Raw genomic sequence first — 19,287 nt, 5'->3', positions numbered from 1 at the left:
TACTAAATTAACGGACTACAAGTCCCACGTTTACATGCGTTCTCGCCAGAAACTTCTCAGTTCACGCAGACCCACAACTGTTTTGCGTTCAGCGTCACATTTTCATAAGCCTCACGTTTCTCTTAAGCATTGGAACTAGCTGGGTTCGTAAACTGCATGAACGGTAAGTGACATATTCATGGCATTTACACGCGAAATAAATGACTACTGTTTTATGTGATATCGATATCAGGGTTAATCAGAGCATGTCTGCAACTTGCATCTTGCATTCGTCATTTGGCGATGAGCGTATTATGGCCCAAAGAGTTCAAAGATGGCTAGCTAGTCGGCTAAGTTTGGTGGTTGCACCGAAGCAGGGACTGTACTCTGCCTAGATGGCTAGGTTAGCTAAGTAAATGACAGAAGGATATTATCGAAGTTATCTTGCCGGATAGTCGCATTTTATGCATTTTCACAAGAACACGTTCTGACGTAAAGCCCATAACTGTGACACGCTGTTTTCACTAGCTCACTCACTGACTTGCATGAGAGCACTTTGTTGTAAACTTAACTATGCAAAAAAGTCGAATATTAACCAACTATATGATGTGATATAGCCGTATTGGTTAGCTAACATAATGCACTTTCATTAGCAGTAGGTTGCATCCTATCTGTAAATGATGTCCTTCATTTTTATAGACGTTGTGACATGCGGTGATTACTTTCGCCTATGTTGTATGTTTTTGCACTTTTTACAGCTCAGATGTAAGTGTCAGCGGAGGGGATCAAAGATGCACAGTGCCAGCGCTGGAAGCAGTGATCTTGGGTATCTGCCCTCAACGTACGGGACTCTTCCGCACTTAACTGTCCCCGATATGGGAGTGTCGAAGGGCCATCCCAGTGGTTCACGCCATCTTACGGGGACAAATTCGTAAGTAATGTTACAGGTCACTCAGTGGCCATTGTTCAGGTTGCACTAAGGTTGCTTTGAGCTAGTCGTGTTGTGCATTTCACTGCAAGAGTAGATATATGTACCAGGGCGTTGTTGATTAGCAAACGTGCACAGAGTTGTGAGTTTTTCTTCAGTTTTTAACTCTGTGGTGTTGTACATTGCCTTTATGCAATTTTCTAGTGCTCTAGTGTTACTGTTGCAGTATCAGTAGAAACGATAAAGGTAATCAAAGATGCACAGTGCCAATGCTGAAATGTTGGCTTTACGTGGCTATGTTGGTATGGCAGCCTTGCTTACAAGTCAGATTTATATGTGATCTGAAATTAACTGGATCTCGTGTCCTCTATTTTACCTCAGAAGCTGGGACAGAAGATGTCAGAGGAAGCACAGGAGAAGGACAGATGATGAGTAAGCCACTATGATGTATTTCTATATTATATATAATTTGGTTGGCTGGTAAGTCGGTGTGCTTCTGTAAAATTTCTTTCTGCGTGGCTTTTAAGGTTTTTACTTCATGCGTTCTGATTTGGTCTGGTTTCTAGAGTGTATGATAACTGGTGCTTACCAGTGTTGCTGATTGCGATTGGCTTCCTCTTCCAGAGGCTGCAGTGCCAAAAGGCAAAAGCTGATGGAAGTGGTGGGATCAGACCCTTTGGAGAACATGTGCCACAAAGCCAGTCAGGGCTGGAAAGTGGAGGGAACCTCCTGTTCCCCCTCATCCCAGCCCAGTCCTACAGCTCTCATGTCGGGTCACAGCACGCAGGACATGGGCCAGGCCTTCCCATCTGTCTCTTTAGCCCCAGCCAGGCTGGAGAACGAGGGCTGCTGCATGGAGGTGGAGGCGGCCCAGAGGAAGCTGCAGGAGATTGAGGATAGGTGAGAGATGGGCGGGGCCAGTGAGTGAATGTCGACACGTGATCACTCTTTGGCTTGTAGTTACAGCTAATGGAATTCAAGATGAACACAAAACACCTTGTTATTAGTATGGATTTGGATGGATTCCTAATGTTCTGTTATCTTAATTAGGTTTGTGTTTAATCAGGGTTATTAGGTTGTTTTCCTCCAGGGACATTGTGCTTTTAATTTATTCATAATTTAGAATATCAGCTTGTTAATACTGATTATCTGGGTGAAACTGTTCAAATAAATAGGAACATCCACAAATAATAATTAAAAAAAACAACAAACAAAATAATTCACTCACACATTATGCCAACACTCTCAATATCACGGCTGTAGCCGTAGCCTTTCACCCTAGGCACTAGTCTTCTGTTTAGTGTTGCTCCATAATCCAAAGCACCTGAGCCTTTGATTACCTGCCTGGGAAATGGAAGAGAAGAGAAAATGATTGTTAAATGTTTCTGTGTGTGTGTGTGTGTGTGTGTGTAGGATCACTCTGGAGGATGACAGTGACGAGGATCTGGACGTGGAGCCAGTGCACCGTAGACCAGTACTGGTGCTATCCGACAGCCTGAGAGAAGGGCTTCAGCGTGGCCTCTGTGACATTCTCCCTCATACAGTAGCACAGTCTGTGTGAGTGCACTCCTGCATAGTTACTGTGTTAGTCATAATACAGTCATAATGTCACCTCTCAAAATAGTACATTCTGTGTTAGGTTTAACATTTCCAGACCAGTGGACACCAACTTGTCATTCTCAAACACCAACACATCCCAAATGTTCGATTTTTGTGCTGTGCGTGTTTGTGCGCGTGTGCGTGTGTTTACTTGCAAAGGGAATTGAGTACTCATTTTGTCGTCTTTGTCTCTGCAGGAGCCGCTCTTGTATGGAGTTGGTGCTATGGCGCCCTCTAGAGGACCCAGTCACTCAACAGCTGAAAGACTCTCTCCAAAGACAGCAACGCAAATACCCTGTGTGTAGACAGACACCAACGCCCACACCTACTTCGAGCACCCCCCTTTCTGAACAGCCGCAGCCCAAAAGGTCAGTGGAACAGTCCTTCAGTGGTCCCTACTGCCCCCTGGTGACCTCCAGCACGGTGGAGGAGGATATGGAACTATAGACATTTGCTGACTTTTTGTACACTGTTGGGACAAACTGTGACCTAATAGAACAGACAACAGTACTGGATTGCTTCATCTCTGCCAAAATGAAGCATTTTTATGAAGCTTTTTTTCAAGGTATTGAACTACAAAGATGAGGTGATGGGAGACGAAATGAAATGTGATTTTGATGCCACTTTTTTTTTTTTTTTTTCCTCCCAGTATTTTGGTCATCACAGAAATGAATTTGTGCAACAGGGACCATAATGCTCTTTCATGTAATATGCACATAGAAGCATGGTCTCACAGCATGGCTGAGTACTCATTTTCAGCAAAACAGATTTTAACATGTTAGGACCATAGAGAATACATAGACTATGCCTGGCAGTAGTACATTGCAACAACTATCACATCTTCGCTTTTGTCTTTAGACTAAATGAAGACCTCCTTCCCGCTCCAGAATGAGTATTACTCCTTACTGATCTAAGCTTAGCTCTTACTCATTAGCCATACGTCCAGACAAAGATTGTTATACATAATGAGTGATAATTATTTGCTTGATAACGTCAGCAGTGCTGTTCCTCAGCAACGTATGGGCTTTATAGACAACATAACAGGCTTTAACACTCATGCTGGATGTTGTGTGACCTTACAGTTTATTAAATGCATGGTCGAAGTGCATTAGCTGCATTGCTACTGTACAATTTTTAGGTTCAGATGCATTTGGAAAAATACATTTGGGGCATGAGTTTCTGTGTGGTATGATATATGCACCATTAGTTACATCCTCACCAAATGATCTAATGAGGTAAAAGGCAAGCATTTATGTAGTAGGTGATGTACAAACTTGGTACTTCACCTTTGGCCTACAGTAAGTGCAAATCACATAGATATTCATTTCATTCCTCATTGTTTTCCTGTTTTGAGGGTGGTGGTTGTGGATTTTTTATTTTTTTTTGAGGGGGGGGTGTTTATTTTGCTTACCTGAACCACCACCATGACAAAAGCATTAATGGCCTGTGTAAAAAGTTCTATGTTTTTCCTTTATATATTAAAAACCATAATGCTTTTTAAATGTAGTACTTGTGTTTATTTAGCAAAAACACGCTCTATAAAAATACTCAGCTAATTTTGTTACTATTTTTGATGGTCTGTAATATTTGGTCCAAAGGGGAAAATGGAGTCTACAGGTGGAGTCGTTGCTAAGGAAGGGATCCTTCAGAGACTCATTATGCAGTTATATGTGAGCTTTATTAAAACTGGAAGCTGCATCTGCCACAGTTTGGCACTGTTACATTTAATACAATTTTAAGTTAAGTGATAAGCTCCACTTCTAACATGGGAGTGCATGTTGTTAAGGCACACTGAAGTGATTCTTGTGACAATGTAAATGTGCTCAGTCGGGTCCATTCATGACAGACCTAGTCACACTAATGCCAGATTTTTGTTACAGGACAGTGAAGACAAAAATGATCTGATCTGAATCATTAAACAGTAAGGGTTTTAACTCCATCACTCCTTTTACCACTCATTTGTTCCCTCGTTCTTTTATTTTCGGTCCAGCTATAAAACATCTGCAGAAAACGATCTTCACTGAAAAATGAGCAACCTGACGATCTCTGGAAAAGGCTTGGCAACGGATGTAATATGGGGTCAAAGTTCAAGGATTAGCATTCATAGGCATCAGCAGGGTGTTGTTCTTGGAATGTTGTTGTGACACAACTCTCTGGTGCTGGGCCAATCTAGAGATGAGCGGAAAACCATGTGAAAAACTGGAAAATGTAGCTATTGTAAATGCGAGTTCTTTTTTAAAAAGTTACAAACAAGATTTTTTGGAAGGGAAATTATTTTACTACATTTATTTAATGTTTAGAATAATTTAGAATAGAATTATTAGGATTTATTATTATAGGAATAGAATTAGTTATAGCACAACCACTGAACCAGTGAGAAAATCTTAAAATCCTTATTACTACACTCTTGTATATTTGCCTACAGCATAAGCAAGCCAAGTGGAGGTTGACGTACCGTCTCCAGGTAGGACCCGGCCAGGTCCGTGACCTGTCTGCCCTGGATTAGGCATGCAGGGCTGGGTGTGCGTATCTGGCTGTCAGCCTGGAGCTGGCGGATACGGCACTGGAGGTGGCGTAGCAGTTTGTATGAGGTCAGGTCTTGGCTTCTGGGTGTGTCTGGGACACTAGAAGAGGAAGCGGAGGCCGGGTGCACATCTGTGTTGTCACAACAGTCCTGGAGCAGGACAAGCAGAACAATGATAAAATGCATATGTCACACAATATGTAAATTAACCATATATCAGTCCCCTCCCACACACTCTTAATGGTGACAATGGGCTGTTAATCTTGTGTGCTTATTGATACCAGACAGGACAATGTTAGCTAGAAGTAATTAGCCAAAATTGTTTTTTTTGTTTTGTTTTCTGTTCTGGTTATGTATGAACATAACCAGAACAGAAAACAAAACAAAAAAACAATTTTTCAATGAAAATTTGTAAATGATTATAACATTCTAGATGAATATTATATAAATAATGCAATACTTAAAATTGAAAAGTATTACTACACTAAAGAGTCTGTTTGTGCAAGCTATAGTTTGCAAACATTAGCTCAGGGTAGGCTTAAAGTAAAAGAGATCTGGCTAGGGTTAACGTAAAGTACACCAAAATTCTATCCCATGCTTAAATCAATTCCTTACTCTAAAAGGCAACCACAGTTGTACAGTTGCGATTTGCTTTACACGGTCCCTTTAGCACAATAGCAGCTGAAATCCAACAGTTAGCATTCACTGCCAACAAACATCAACATCAGGGAGATTTCACTTTAATTTGTGCCTCTGAAACTGGCTCCCTTACACTGGACATTATGGTTATTCTTTTGTTTGATATGACGTGTACATTGCGTGCCCGGGGATTTTACCCCAGTCACGTGTCTCGTTTCCCCTTCCAGCTGATCCAGCCTCCTCTGTTGCTCTGATCTTGGTCTGGAAGTTCTTCTAAGCACACAACACATAGTAGTGCCAACTAAAAAGAAATGGTCATGCGTGTTCTTGGTGTTTCGTACATGCGATTACCATTAATATGCTGTCATAAGAGCATTCGTAAGCATATTAATCTGATAACAGACAAATAAAGAATATGTAAAAACATGAAGTGAGATTTCTCATCAAAGGAGGCACAAAGGAGGTAAAATCATGACTGTTACAAGCAATAACCTATAAAGTTCAGACAGTATGATTATACAACAGCTTGCAGGGTCTTTCAAAAATTGGATATATGGATAAATTATGTACATAATTTACTAACAGATAGAAAATGCTGAAACATTACAATGGAAATAAAGGTTAGGTCACCAACACCTACACAAACCAGGACTTGTAAATCAAGCAGCAGGAAATAAGGAACAGCCAAGAGTAGGGTATATATCACATGTGAACTCCAAAGATAACATGAGTAATCAGGCCATACACAACTAAGATGAAGTCAGACCTACAGTTGCCAGAGTGTTAGAAGTCAGTCAGAGATGCACTAAATGAGTTTAGTTCAACAGACACTTACATGAGGTTCTACAGCAGTTTCCCAATTTACTCCTTAGGGACCTCAAACAATCAAAAGCACATTTTTGCTTTATTCCAGCATTCAGCACACCTATATAGGGTATTTCAGTGTTCAGACTGTGGGGTTTGGGCACATTTGGAGTTAAGAGTAATAGGGGGCTCGTCTGGTGTCCCAGAGGACTGAGTCAGGAAGCACTGCACCATAGCAAATTGTTAGTGTCTCAGAGGCCTAATAGATTAGTCTCTAAAACTAATGGATTGAGTTATCACAATAACCAAATTGCTGATGAAAGTTGTTTTTGTTCCTCAAAATCTAACAAACCAATTTAAATACAGTTTAAGGATTAAAGAGGAGCTGATCCTGGGTCAGCATGCTGATGTCTGCTACATAAAAGGTCTAAGGCTCTAACACTGGAGTGCCCAATTGTGGTTCTGGAGATCTACCACCTTCCAATAAAGTTTAGTTCTCACCATAATTTAACACACATCATCCAGTTATTCAAGGTCTTTGGTAGTATTTGAATATTAGAGGTGTGTTCAAACTGAGTTATGCTGGGTGGTAGAGCTCCAGGGCCAGAGACATGCACCCCGGAACCTTTTCTGCAGGGCGACGCTGCTCTTACCTTCTCCTAAACCAGTCTACCTTCCATCTGTTGGCAGCAAAGCACAGGCATGAGCAGCCGGTCCCTTTAAGTGTCATATCTACTCCTGACATTTTTATGATATGCCGTCGATAGCAGCAGTTTAAGTTTGTGTGGTGTTTGTGTTTCATTACACAGAAAACACAATAAACATTCCTTGGACTCATAAATTGGGAGTATAAAAGTGATATAAAAGTGGAAAATGTCATTCTGACCTGAACAAATTTGGCCACAGATCATGTGTCAATGTATATATATGAGATACTCAACAAGAGTTGGTGTGTGTGTCTGTGTGTGTTCCTCACCTCTCCAGCTCAGAGGTAAGCTCCTCCTCAAACCTGTGGGCGAGTCGTGCAGTAGTCTTCTCCTTCCAATGCGCCACGTACCTCTGCACCTGCCTGAGCTCTTCATCTTTAGCCTTCAACTGCTTGCGGAGATTCGCAGCCATGCTGCCACCATCATCATCATCCTCATGCAGACGTAACCTGCTCACACAGCTCAGCTCCTCAATATGCTCCTTTAGAATGAACAATACACACCCACACACAGAATCACACACCATCAGGCGAGCAGGCAGTAACGCAAATGGTACTAGCTCTACATCAGGGGTGTGTGTGTGTGTGTGTTTCAGGCAGGAATGGCTCACACCTGTATGAGTTTCTCCTTTAAAGAGTCTAGAGCGCTCTCCTTCTCTGCTGTCAGTTGCTCTCTCTGCAGACGCAGATCTACTTCCTAAAACACACACACACCCCTAGAACTTTGGATTGACTGTTGCTGAATGCATTTCTGTCTAGGCTAGAAAAATGTGCTAAATGTATGTATGTGTGCATGTGTGTCCTGTACCTACCTTGTCTGCACTGAGCTGCTGGGTGGTGTGCGTAAGCGAGGTGATATTGTTTTTTAGGCTGGTGATGAGGTCCTGGAGAGGATTTCTGAGCAATTGCAGCACCTGCAGGGTCTCACTCACTGTACCACTACAGCAGTAACACATGCACCCACAAACAATGACATAGAATATACCTTCCTCCGTAACTTTATTGGAAACAGCATCAGAATGTGGAAGAAAGGTGATTTAAGTGTCTTTGATTGTGGCATGGTTGTTGGTGCCAGACAGGCTGGTCTTTCAGAAACTGCAGATCTACTGGGATTTTCATGCACAACCATCTGCAGGGTTTACAGAGAATGGTCTGAAAAAGACCATTTAGAGTTTACAGAAAATGGTTCAAGAAAATATCCAGTGAGTGGCAGTTCTTTGGGTGAAAATGCCTTGTTGGTGCCTTTTCTTCTAAAGCTTATCAAAAATATTTGACCTTTTTAACATTTTTTCCAAGTTAAAACCTCATAAACCACACATACACACACTCACACAAACACCTTTCACCTTTCCAATGCAGCTTGAATTGTGTGGGCACAATAACTCAATTATTTAAAAAACATTTTGCACATAGTTTCACATTTCGCTTTATGCACTACTGTTATAGTTGCATTACAAGACTCTTCAGAAAATGCCATGTGCAAAAGTGGGTTTTTACAGGTCTTCAAGCTCACCTGTGTGAGAGGGGTTTAGTGTCTGCAGGTATGCCATTGGCTCTCAGCAGCTCCTGTAGCCACACACATTCCATTCGTATATCCTGAGCCCAGCTCCTGCTCTGCTGCTCCTGCCTCGCCGCTGCCCCTTGGTGGCACCGCCTAGACTCCGCAAGCGCTGCTTTGAGGTCTTGGATTTCCTGCTCTGAATGCTTCACGCACTGTTTCAAGAGCACGGCCTCGCTCTCAGCCTTCTGTTTACATTGTATCACAAGCAAAGAAGACACAATAGCCTGCTTACCCCAGAGTCAGCCCTACATTTGAGTTTGGGAATACTGGACTTTTGTGCCTTGGTTATGGGGCTCAGCTTGCCCCAGGTTCTTATACACAGGTTTAAGGCTAGGTATTTAAAAGTATTTTAATGGTGAATCACCCGATTCAACCCACGTTAGGGAACCAGGCTATGTATGATTCAATGGTTATTAGTGTAACTGAAGGCATGTGGAAAGGAAAGCAAGCCTCTTGGGGAAGTAAACCGATTGCTCACCTTCAGCAGGTGGGTTCGTAGTCCCTCTAACTCTGCCTGCTGCTCGTCTCTGAGAGACTGGAGCACAGCTGTCTGTGCAGACGCCTCCCTTTCCAACTCCTCTACACGCTGAAAGAGAGAAAGCAAAGGGGAGGCAGAAATAAATAAACAAGTAAACAGAAAAACAAATAGCTAACCAGTGGAAATAATACTAAGATTTAAAAAATTGAAGTAAAAATCTGACATTTAAGGAGGTGTGCAAAATCACCCAAAAGACCTCTAATTAAATGTCAGATCTGTTGGTTTTGAAACCACTCCTGAAAGAACAGATAGTGAATCATATGGTGGAGTGTGTGGCATTTAGGGCTGCACTGTTGTATTAAACAGAACTGTGTGCATCGGAGCAGGGCAATGGAACTGGCAGTGGGGGTAAAGAATGCTGCGAGGGTCATGGAAGGGTCCTGCTCCTCACCCTCTGCAGCTCCAGGGCTTTATTCTGCAGAGTCAGTGCAGTCCTCCTCTCTCGCTCCACCTCCTTCATTCTCTCCTCCAGTATCCCATGCTGCCCTCTGAGAGACTCTGCCATCTGCCTCTCCCATTTCCTCTGCTCTCGCGCTACTGCCCTGTTTACCTGGATGCAGGTCCGTAGCGCTTAATAGTTAATTACAATGAAATTTCATCCCCAAAGCTCTTTAGCATTTCCTTGAGTTTAAAGAAAAAAAATAAAAAATTTAAAAATTAATTATATATATATTTATATATACACACACATATCACAAACTCATTTGATGAGATGTGGGGCAGAGAACATACACAGATACATCAAAGAGGCAGGTCAGTTTGTATCCACTGATGACGGTTCACATTTACTTTGGCCCGCTACCATATCTACATTAGCCAATTATCAAACCCTTTATGAGATAAGGAACCACCATTGTAAACCGTTCTGCACATGAAGTAAGTTTTTTTATTTGGTAATAATGTTGCAAAAGAAGAACCGCAAGAGGTCACATTTTAACCAAGTGGGAAAGAGGAGTAGAGGAGTGTAATGTTACAGATGAAGTTTCACCCTCCCAGAGCAGAGGAGGAGTGTGAGGGCTGACAGGGAAGATTATTATGGGATGGTGGTGGGGAAAGGTAACCTGCTCCTGAGTCTCTCGTTTTAGCTCCTCCTCTCGCCTCCTCAGCATCACCTGCTGCTGCTCTAGAGACTCTTGTAGTCTTGCTACCTCCTGCCCCTTGATCTGGGAGATAGAAACAGAAAAAGAGAGACAGAACGAGAGAGAAACAGAGAGGTGGAGAGGGAGAGAAAGAGGGATTTTGCTTTATAACTGTGTGCATACTGTATAGCTTTAAGTCAGATGTGTGACCTCTGACCTTGATGCAGTTGTGTAAGGACTCAGTGCTGCGTGTGTGTGTAAGAGCTTGGTCCCTGAGGGCTGCTACTTTTGCCTCGTGTGCCTGATGATGGACCTGGACGCATACACAGTTAACCATTACCGTACATACAGTCATGTGGTGTTGAGTGCTGGTGTGTGTTCTGTCTGTGTTGTACCAGCTGCATCTCCTGCTCGTGAGCCAAAGTCCACTGAGACCTTAACCGCTCAATATCCTGCTCCTGCAAAGACACGAATACAAGACATATAAAGGACGCTCTTACCTTCCTAAGAGCTGATTACTTCAGTCTTTCTGTCTCCAGGTTCCAGTTCAGCCATTCAGTTTTTTATTTCCCCCACACATGATGTTATAATTAAAGAATGTCCAATGTCTTTTCGCAAATACCTTTTCTTTTTGCAGGTGTGCAAGCTCTGCAGTCAGCTTAGTGCTGTGCTCCTCTCGGTTGGCCCTGAGCTCCTTCTCAAGGGAGCTTTTCTCCTCTTGCATATCCAGCAGTAGCATCTCCTTCTGGGCAACCATCTTCTCGAGGGCCCCCACCCTGCCCTGCTCCACCCGTTCAATCTGCACAGACTGGGTAACACATGCAAAGGCTGGGAATGAGCCAACAGATTGAAGGATTGATACAGAACAGACAGACAACAACAAAAAACAAAACAAAACAAATGAAAGCTGGGGAACAGACACAAAAAGGAAAGAGACAGACAGACACAAACAGTAAAAAACAGAGAGAAAAACAGAGAGAAGCAGGGAAATACAGAGACAGAGAGACAAAATAAACGAGAGAGAAAAAAACGAACGTCCTGCAGTTCTTCTCTGTGTTTGTCAGCTGTAGCCAGCTTCTCCTCCAGATGGGAACATCTTTCTCTTAGTTTTCTGTTGACCTCTTTCTGTTGCTCCAAGTCCTGTGTCACCTCTTCCAGCCTCTGAGTGAGGGAGCGAGAGAGAGAGAGATCAACCATGTGTCTGACTAGACAAGGTGTCAAGTGTCTAGGAGGATTAGCAAGGATGATTTCTGAATGAGAAAGTGTGTGCATAAGAGAGAGAAGGGGAAAGAGAAGGAGAGAGGAAGGGAGACAGAAGAAGAAAAATGGGGGAAAAAAGACCGAAGGAACCAAGCAAAACTTGCTTGTGTTAATTATAGTTTAAAAATGAAGACTCGTTTACTCTGATTCCACCATTCAGTAAAAGAAGAAACAAATTCCTATCCCTAACTCCAACCCTAACCCTGGCACCAGCTGGCTGTGTGGGGTACCTCCTGCAGGCAGTCCAGTGTGTGTCTGAACCTCCGCTGTTCTGAGAAGAGCTCCGATTTGGCACTATCCACCAATCGATCCATTTCCTCCCTCTCCAACGCTGCCACACATCTCTTATTTACACACTAAGAAACGAGGAAGAAATGGAGGAATGGAAGAAAGGAGGCATGAAGGAACGGTGGAGATGGGACAGATGAGTATAGATAACAATAACAAAGGAAGCCAAAAGATCAATTTGGGTGTGGTCTCACAGTGAGGCACTGGACACCCAGCATTTACAAGTTGTCAACTAGTCACCAGTCACCTACCTTTACACAAATTCTTTCTTGTGCTTTATTCACAAATCTACTTTTGCAGAAATCCTGTGTTACACTGTATTCACACTATTGTGCACACAACGGTTGCACAGAGCATTTTCTACAGATGTTGCACAATTGATTAATTTGTCAGTCTGAACAGATGAATACATTAGCAAATCTTTTAAGAAGGTAAAAGTGTGTACCCCTCCCCTTCTTGAATGAGCTCGACTTATGCTCCTTTGGACACGGTACAATCGGTGCCCTTAACTGCATTTGTACTTCAGCTTATTCACTCAATCATTCATGTCAGTTAAAGTAACGCTCATCAAAAGGAAGACTACAAGTGACATGGCTCTGGGTGCGAGCTCTGGCAAACACTGCTCCTTAAACTGCTATAGAGATCAACAGAAAGCATGGGTATGAACAACAGTGTCATCAGTGGCAAACAAATCAAATCTCTAGACTATAGTATGAAAAGGGAAAACACTGTAGCAGGAAGAGTGGAAGGGTAGGGCAAACTTGTCCTTTTTCCTAAACTGTTTTGCTCAAACTTAAAATGCTGGGGCCAGTGGCAATGTTGCTGTTTCTGTCAGCTGTTTGTGATTATTAGTTAGTGTTTTTAAATTTTGCAGAAGTAATACAATGTTTCTTTGGTGTCACCAAAGTGCATATGATCTTGTTACAGTTTCCATAGTGCCATAGCAGGAAGTGTGAATGGACGCAAACACAACTACGACTACTAATAATAATCCCACCTATTCTAAGATCTGGTCTTGCAGACGAATTTGCATGTTCAATTAAAATGTAATTGCTTATTGAGAATTAAAGTAGTCAGTTTCAGATCATTCTAAATGACACCTACTGAGATTAAAATTCGATGACTACCAAGCCAGGTCAAATTAGTAATACAGGAGGCAATGAAATTTACATGGGATTGTTAGATTGTCTCTTTCTCTTGGTTTCAATACAGTGAATAAAGCTGTATTGTGTTACCCTGTGAAGGCTGTCGTCATAGTAACATCCAGTTATATGAGGGCTGGAGTCATAGTAATGGGTGGTTCTGTGAGGGCTGGCACCATGGTTACAAGTGGTTGCTTGTTTTTGTAAGGCAACCTGGTTCTCTTGCAGATCCCTGGCCTCCTTAACACAGGAGTCTCTCTGAACCTTAAGCTTGTGCTGCTCACTCCTACAGCACACATGCAAAGACATGCTCACACACACACACACACACACACACACACACACACACACACACACAAACATACCCAAAAGAGAGATGGTCAACTCAGTTGTTGTTATATTGTGCAATCAACACGCTGTCCTAAAGTGTGAAGAGAGCAATCGTGCAGAGAAGGTGTGTGGATCTGTGGGAGGGAGTGGTGTGTACCGGAGGACTTGAGTGTGTGCTCTGCTGTGAGACAAGCTGATGTATAGAGTGTTTCGCTCTCTCTCTGCCTGTTCCAGCTCCACCCTTAGACTCTGCACCATCTGCACCACAGCCTGGGGAGAATAAACCGCCTTACAACACACACACCTCACCAAGCACAGCTTACTACTACACACACAGCTCATCAAATGCAGCTTCTTACTGCACACCTCACTGAATAGTGTTACACTAAACAAACACACCTCATCGAACACAGCTTTACAGTACCCACTACACACATGCATCTCTCACAATCTATGGATTATCAAATGTATAAAGCTACATCTATATTTAGTGTGTATGTAACATACACTTGGCTTTGAATAATAAGGAATGAATAATACAGTGAAAGCAATGTTGGAGCATGGAGTGTGTGTGTGTGTGTGTGTGTGCTTGTGTATTATGTACTGCTTTTTTCTGGTGAAGTTCAAGAAGTGACAATTCTGTGTCACTACAATCCATTCTAAGCTTGCCATCCTGTTTCCTTTTGCTCTGAAACACACACACACACACACACACACACACACACACACACACATTAATAACATGTATAAAATAAAAACAATAAAAAAAACACCAAAATCAAGATTTCAGTAGCTCCCAGTTTTTTAGGGCCCATGTAAGAAGTGCACAGTCTCACAGGCGTAGAGGGTGTAAAAGATGTAGAGGGTGTAGCGGGGGTGGAGTTGTTCCTCTGGCTTTGGTTCCTTTTCTTCCTTCGCTGAATGCTGTTTGGCACGCTCAGCATTCTGCAGTGTCTTACACACTCACCCTTCACCTCCCCTTCATCATCAGAGCTAACACACACACACAGAATGAAAGAGCAAGAAAAGAGAGAGCAAGACAGAAATAAAGGGAGACACCAAGAGAAAGACAGACCAGCATACACAAAGAACGACTATTTTTGGGACTCACTTTTATTGATTCAGTTTGTATCCCAAAGGTATCTGATAATAAAGATTCCATGCTGATTGTAGAAACTACCTGATCATTTGATCTTCATGCTGTTGAGTGTGTGTTAAGTTGGGCCTTCCCACACGTGATCCATTCTGACCCAACCCTTCCCATACTGTAATGTTACATAAGTGGACAGAGAAGTTTAATTGCCATGCTTGTAAAATCCTATCCAGATTCATAAAACATTGCTTATGACCTGTGTCATATATAACTTGGCTCCTCCACATGAGTAACACTCACTCAGGTCAGAGGTCACATTGCCTGCCTTCCTTCTAAAGCATGTGACACACAGATAAAAGAAGGTTGTAGCATTTCAGTGTGTCAAAACCACATTACTGGGCTGCTCTTAAACCCAGTCACAAGCTGCTTCTCTCCAGCTTCAGTTCAATCTGAATATTATTCATGGATTTTGCATCTTCCAAAGAAAATTTGTCATTTTGTTGCAATCAATGGGGCAGGAGGTCAGGCAGTAGGTGTTAAGTGTCCCAGGTGGAGCTGCTTGGTTAAGTCTCTTGCATGTTTATTACAATTATGATTATTATGCTTATTGCATCACTTATATGTTTAATACAAAATTACCTATGAAAATTCACACAGAAACACAGAAACATTCCACAAGTGCACTTGTACCCATGCACAAATATACATACATGCATGCATACACATACACAAGACTACACGCACACACGCACACACACACAAACACAAACAACCTGTCTTGTTGTCCAGGGTATGCCTTTGAACCCGTTCCATGCACACAGAATCTAGATCACTGTCTGTGGTAACCAAGTCCAAACTCCTCAGGGGAACTCCTACAGAAGCATGGACAACAACCTGCATCATGCTCTGAGTTAAACTAGTTTTACTCTAGGAGCTACATGCTAGGAGTCTGGGTATGAGTATTTATGCACGGTATTCACAGTAATGGGCAGTGGTAGCTCAGTGGTTAAGGTGCTTGACTTGTAATAGGTAGATCGTGGGTTCAAGTTACCACTGTTAGGCCCCTGAGCAAGGCCCTTAACCATCAAATGCTCAAATTGTACTCAGTCATAACTGTAAATCATCTGGGCTTCAGTAAGAAGTACAGTATCAGTGGTCAAACTGTCACACTCACTGTATACATATCTCTCAAATATGTTTTTATGTCCCTATAGCCCCCCCAACTGACAGAAAACATTTTCACATAAAAGTGATTACTGCACCCTTCTAAATGAAAAGCAGGATTTCATAAAGGTACAGTTCAGGTTTCTATTTAAAGCATGCCTCCTATAGGTGGATAACTGTCAGTGCAGCTCAGTTAATAGCCGGTTCCATTACATCTGTTATTCTGTAACATCCAAGCAATTAGTGACCAAGCAGACTGAATTACTGAGTGTAGTCCCAAGCAGGCCTGTAGCCTAGGTCAATCCTGGGCACAAGCTCATGTTATGCTAAACTGAGACCAGTCTCCACCTCCCAATCCCCTTTGTCCTAACCTAAAACATCACAGGGAACGGATCTGAGATCAGCATACCCGCTCCATTTGCACTTGGTTCTGGGACTTCCAGCATCACATCTCTGAATCTTGAGCTGAAGTCCTCAGTGCACACACTCTCCTCTTCTGCCTCCTGCCCTGCTACCTGTTAAGATGGTTTTTACCATTATTATAGTGTTTTGCACTTTTTTAGAAGGTTGTTATTTCTGTGTTGAAAATTACACTTTTTAAATTATTTATTTTTTATTTATGCTTTATTTGTCATTATATTAAGACATTTGTTATTAAATAATATTTAATAACAAATGTCTTAATATAATGACAAAATATAAAGGGAATAAACATAAATTCACAATAAATGACTGACACACACACACACACCCCATCGGTAGCTCCCAGCAGTCGTTCCAGTCTCCAGAGACATTGCTCACTCCTGGAGGCCCCTGATCCTGCAGCTCCCACTGTCTGCCAGGAGGTGGCAGTAAATAGTCCAAAATGCTCATTGTGTCCTTCCTGCTGCCCTCTTTCCTCTATTCTGTTCCTAATGGCCTCTATAACCGCAGAAAACAAGCAGTAATTCAGCATAACAGGTTGCCCTGCTCCCAGGGTTGGAATACTTATTGGTCTGTCTTACCTGTGCACTTGTCCAGGGGATCGGAAATTGACCCATCGGGCGTGGAGACTGTTTTATCAGTGGGAGGGTTGGTAGTGCCCAGGCCAGTGTCTTTACTCACAGACTTACTCCTTTCAAGATGCACTGAAAAAAAGGAGAGCAAAATAGAAAAAAGAAAGGACCATTTAAAAAAAAAACAGATGGTATATCCTATAACAAACAAAATAATGCTAAATTAATTTAGCTCATAAATGTTTATTTTCAAAAAGTAATCGAAACATGACATACTGCAGAATTTTCAGAAAACAAAAGGCAGTGTTTCCAATCACAGCCCTCGAACCGCAAGCTCAGCATATTTTCTGCATAGCAACACTCATCTCATGAGTTTCACACCTGCTTGGTAAGCTGAATCAGGCTTGTTACAAGGGAGAAGCACGAAAACATGCTGAGCACGGCACTGGACCCCATGGCATGGCACCAGCTATCGACATCTGCTTATATGACCCTCAGATGCCCTGGGCCTACCTGCGTGGAGAATATCCTCTGTCTTGCCGTTTCCTCCATTTGTTTGGCCATGACGTCGAGTCTGAATACACAACAGAGTTTTAAAGAACTAAATTGTGTAATTAGGGCTGTGGAATTCATTTTGTAGTAATTATCTTTAGTCTCACCCACTAAAAATGAGAACTCTTGCAAATGTACAAGTTAATATTAATAAATATGTTGGTCAAATGATCAGATTCTCTGCTGGTGTCTATCTGGTACAAAGGAGTGATGTAAGATAATATCCTTCAAAAGGATCCTCATGCTAATAAAATTCTGGGACTGAAACAAATTATCTTCTGCATGAAAGAAATTTCTTTGATCATCTTGTTATAGAGGGGGGTGTCGTGCACAGGGTTAGTTCAGGTCTTAGGAACCAGGGGTATTGTGTTATTTCCTTAACGGGTTAGTACGAGGCGAGTCAGCTGTGTTGGAACAGCATAAATGTGAATATGCATGTTTATTGGGTTCCCAGCACCTCAGTTGTGTATCATTTTCACTTTAGTGTTGAGTTTGTTTGTTACTGTGTGATGTGTGAAGGTTTTTAGAGCATCAACATTTACCCATTTAAGTATCTGTAATGCACTTTTTCAAAGGTCCCTCCTCAGTTTGTTAAGTTTGTAAAGCTGGTACAAGAAGAAACAAATGACAAGTATTGTCTGTGTGGCCTCCTCTCTGACCTGCAGCTGACTGAGCTGATCATCGATGGCATCCAGCAGGAGATCGCAGTGGTCTCGGCAGAGAACAGTTGTGCCGAGATGAAAATCACTGGCCTCCTCTCCTTCAGCATCTGAAAAGAGAGAACAGGCAAAAAAGATAAAGATGCATCACTGAAAAGGCACTCCGTTGTTGTTGTGATGAAAAAGCTTGTGCTTCTGGTCAGCCTTTAAAACCACAAACTAGTGCAGCACACAATACTTACGTGGAATATTAACAAGGAGGCATCATGAATTATTTTAAGCGGTTATGGAACCTTAAACAATCGTGCCAGTTCTTTGTATACAGACAGCCCCTTTAAGCTGATCTAAAACCAAACTTTTTAAAGCTAAGATAAAACATATGCACCCACACCCACACCCACAAGACTGATCCAGACTTAGAGTAATAGGCTGAGGTAACCATTCAGACCAGTACAGAGCAGCTCATCTGTGTCATCAGTTCCTTCATATTTTCCATCTTCCATTACCTACAATATGTAAAAAATAAAATAAAATATTTTTAAAAAGCACATTACGAGGTGAAGCTACGAAAGCATGCTGCTGAAACTTCCACTGCATTTCTCAACATTAACTTACAACTTCAGACAACTTATTTTACCCAACGAACTTTCATGTAGTGAATAAATATTTTAAAACTAATTAAAGGGTAATTAATTCATTTGTTTTAGCTAACTTGCTGAAGCAGGCAGTTGGGGGAAGCTGGTCCGACTGTTGATGGCCTGTTACCCAGGGAACAGTAAAAGGGGACCCGCAAGAAAACGCTACGGGATCCTGTCTACAAAAAAAAAACAAAAAAAACCTCATAAATTCCACTACCAATTAACATCTGGGTCCAAGAAAATGCCTTAGAGTTCTATAATGTATCGTGTTAATACTAGGCTACACCTTGAAAACAAACGTTTACAAGCTAAATTAATGTGCACAGAATAAAGCTGAATGAGTGTGCATGTTTAAAAGCTATTTCAGCTATTTGTTGCTGAGTTCCGTGCCGTTAATAACACCATTTATCGCATTATAGCAGCATAAAAATAAATAAACAATGTTCACGTTTGTTTTGACCCAACAAATCATGATAAATGTGTACTCACAGTCCGTTTGGGTCTAGCTAAAAGCTAAATGAGAAGTCCAGTTAAGGTCCCGCGACGCCTGAGACAGGACTGCAAAAACTTGACTGACATTTACCCAAGCACGCGCCACAGCTCCCTAGCAACCAACAGTCCCACCAAACGCCCCGTGGCTTCGAAGTGGGAAAAAGCCTCTGGTGGAAGATGCCAATTTCAAAAGGCAGTTTGTAATCTAACGCACTGGCATACATGTTTACTAGCAAGCCACACGTTGACGCCTGCAGACATATTTAGCGGTGGAGCCAGAATTGGGGTCAGTAAAAATCTTGGGGTGACAGTAAAAA

The 19,287-nt window shown here is 42.1% G+C and overlaps 2 protein-coding genes across 3 annotated transcripts; one reads left to right on the top strand and one right to left on the bottom strand.

The window, feature by feature from the left end:
• The first annotated feature begins 47 nt into the window (after nt 1-47).
• Nucleotides 48-4,008, top strand: ccdc117 (coiled-coil domain containing 117). The gene is made up of 6 exons (XM_027010621.2): nt 48-163; nt 738-910; nt 1,289-1,339; nt 1,532-1,807; nt 2,321-2,464; nt 2,704-4,008. Exons 2-6 carry the CDS (start codon nt 771-773, stop codon nt 2,951-2,953), a joined length of 861 nt encoding a protein of 286 aa, XP_026866422.1. The 5' UTR covers nt 48-163; nt 738-770; the 3' UTR covers nt 2,954-4,008.
• si:ch211-102c2.8 (trichohyalin) lies at nt 3,131-19,034 on the bottom strand. Of its 2 annotated transcripts, XM_035529757.1 has the most exons (30): nt 18,968-19,034; nt 18,553-18,654; nt 18,289-18,346; nt 17,841-17,950; nt 17,143-17,203; nt 16,639-16,761; nt 16,386-16,555; nt 16,044-16,149; nt 15,244-15,342; nt 14,558-14,642; nt 14,214-14,370; nt 13,982-14,065; nt 13,535-13,647; nt 13,141-13,333; nt 11,848-11,973; nt 11,393-11,518; nt 10,980-11,165; nt 10,753-10,815; nt 10,575-10,670; nt 10,340-10,441; nt 9,670-9,828; nt 9,219-9,326; nt 8,693-8,925; nt 7,992-8,118; nt 7,793-7,876; nt 7,450-7,661; nt 7,127-7,153; nt 5,867-5,942; nt 4,962-5,180; nt 3,131-4,675 (listed from the first exon to the last, which is right to left on the bottom strand). In XM_035529757.1, the coding sequence occupies exons 3-30, from the start codon at nt 18,341-18,343 to the stop codon at nt 4,601-4,603; spliced, it is 3,375 nt and encodes a 1,124-aa protein (XP_035385650.1). In that variant the 5' UTR covers nt 18,344-18,346; nt 18,553-18,654; nt 18,968-19,034; the 3' UTR covers nt 3,131-4,600. The 2 variants fall into 2 exon arrangements, with proteins under 2 accessions (XP_035385650.1, XP_035385651.1); XM_035529758.1 differs by lacking the exon at nt 11,848-11,973.
• Nucleotides 19,035-19,287: the final 253 nt, after the last annotated feature.

The sequence above is a fragment of the Electrophorus electricus genome, chromosome 9 (genome assembly GCF_013358815.1).
Source record: "Electrophorus electricus isolate fEleEle1 chromosome 9, fEleEle1.pri, whole genome shotgun sequence".
Taxonomy (NCBI): Eukaryota; Metazoa; Chordata; class Actinopteri; order Gymnotiformes; family Gymnotidae; genus Electrophorus; species Electrophorus electricus.
The sequence above is the reverse complement of the archived record's forward strand: the minus strand, read 5'-3'. Positions and strand labels throughout refer to the sequence as shown.

Coding starts and splice junctions, on each gene's coding strand:
- ccdc117 (XM_027010621.2), top strand. CDS start 771: ATGCACAGTGCCAGCGCTGGAAGCAGTGATCTTGGGTATCTGCCCTCA. Junction 911..1,288: donor CATCTTACGGGGACAAATTC/GTAAGTAATGTT, acceptor ATTTTACCTCAG/AAGCTGGGACAGAAGATGTC. Junction 2,465..2,703: donor CATACAGTAGCACAGTCTGT/GTGAGTGCACTC, acceptor TTGTCTCTGCAG/GAGCCGCTCTTGTATGGAGT.
- si:ch211-102c2.8 (XM_035529757.1), bottom strand. CDS start 18,343: ATGGAAGATGGAAAATATGAAGGAACTGATGACACAGATGAGCTGCTC. Junction 14,066..14,213: donor CTTTTACACCCTCTACGCCT/GTGAGACTGTGC, acceptor TGTGTGTTTCAG/AGCAAAAGGAAACAGGATGG. Junction 11,519..11,847: donor CACTGGACTGCCTGCAGGAG/GTACCCCACACA, acceptor TCCCTCACTCAG/AGGCTGGAAGAGGTGACACA.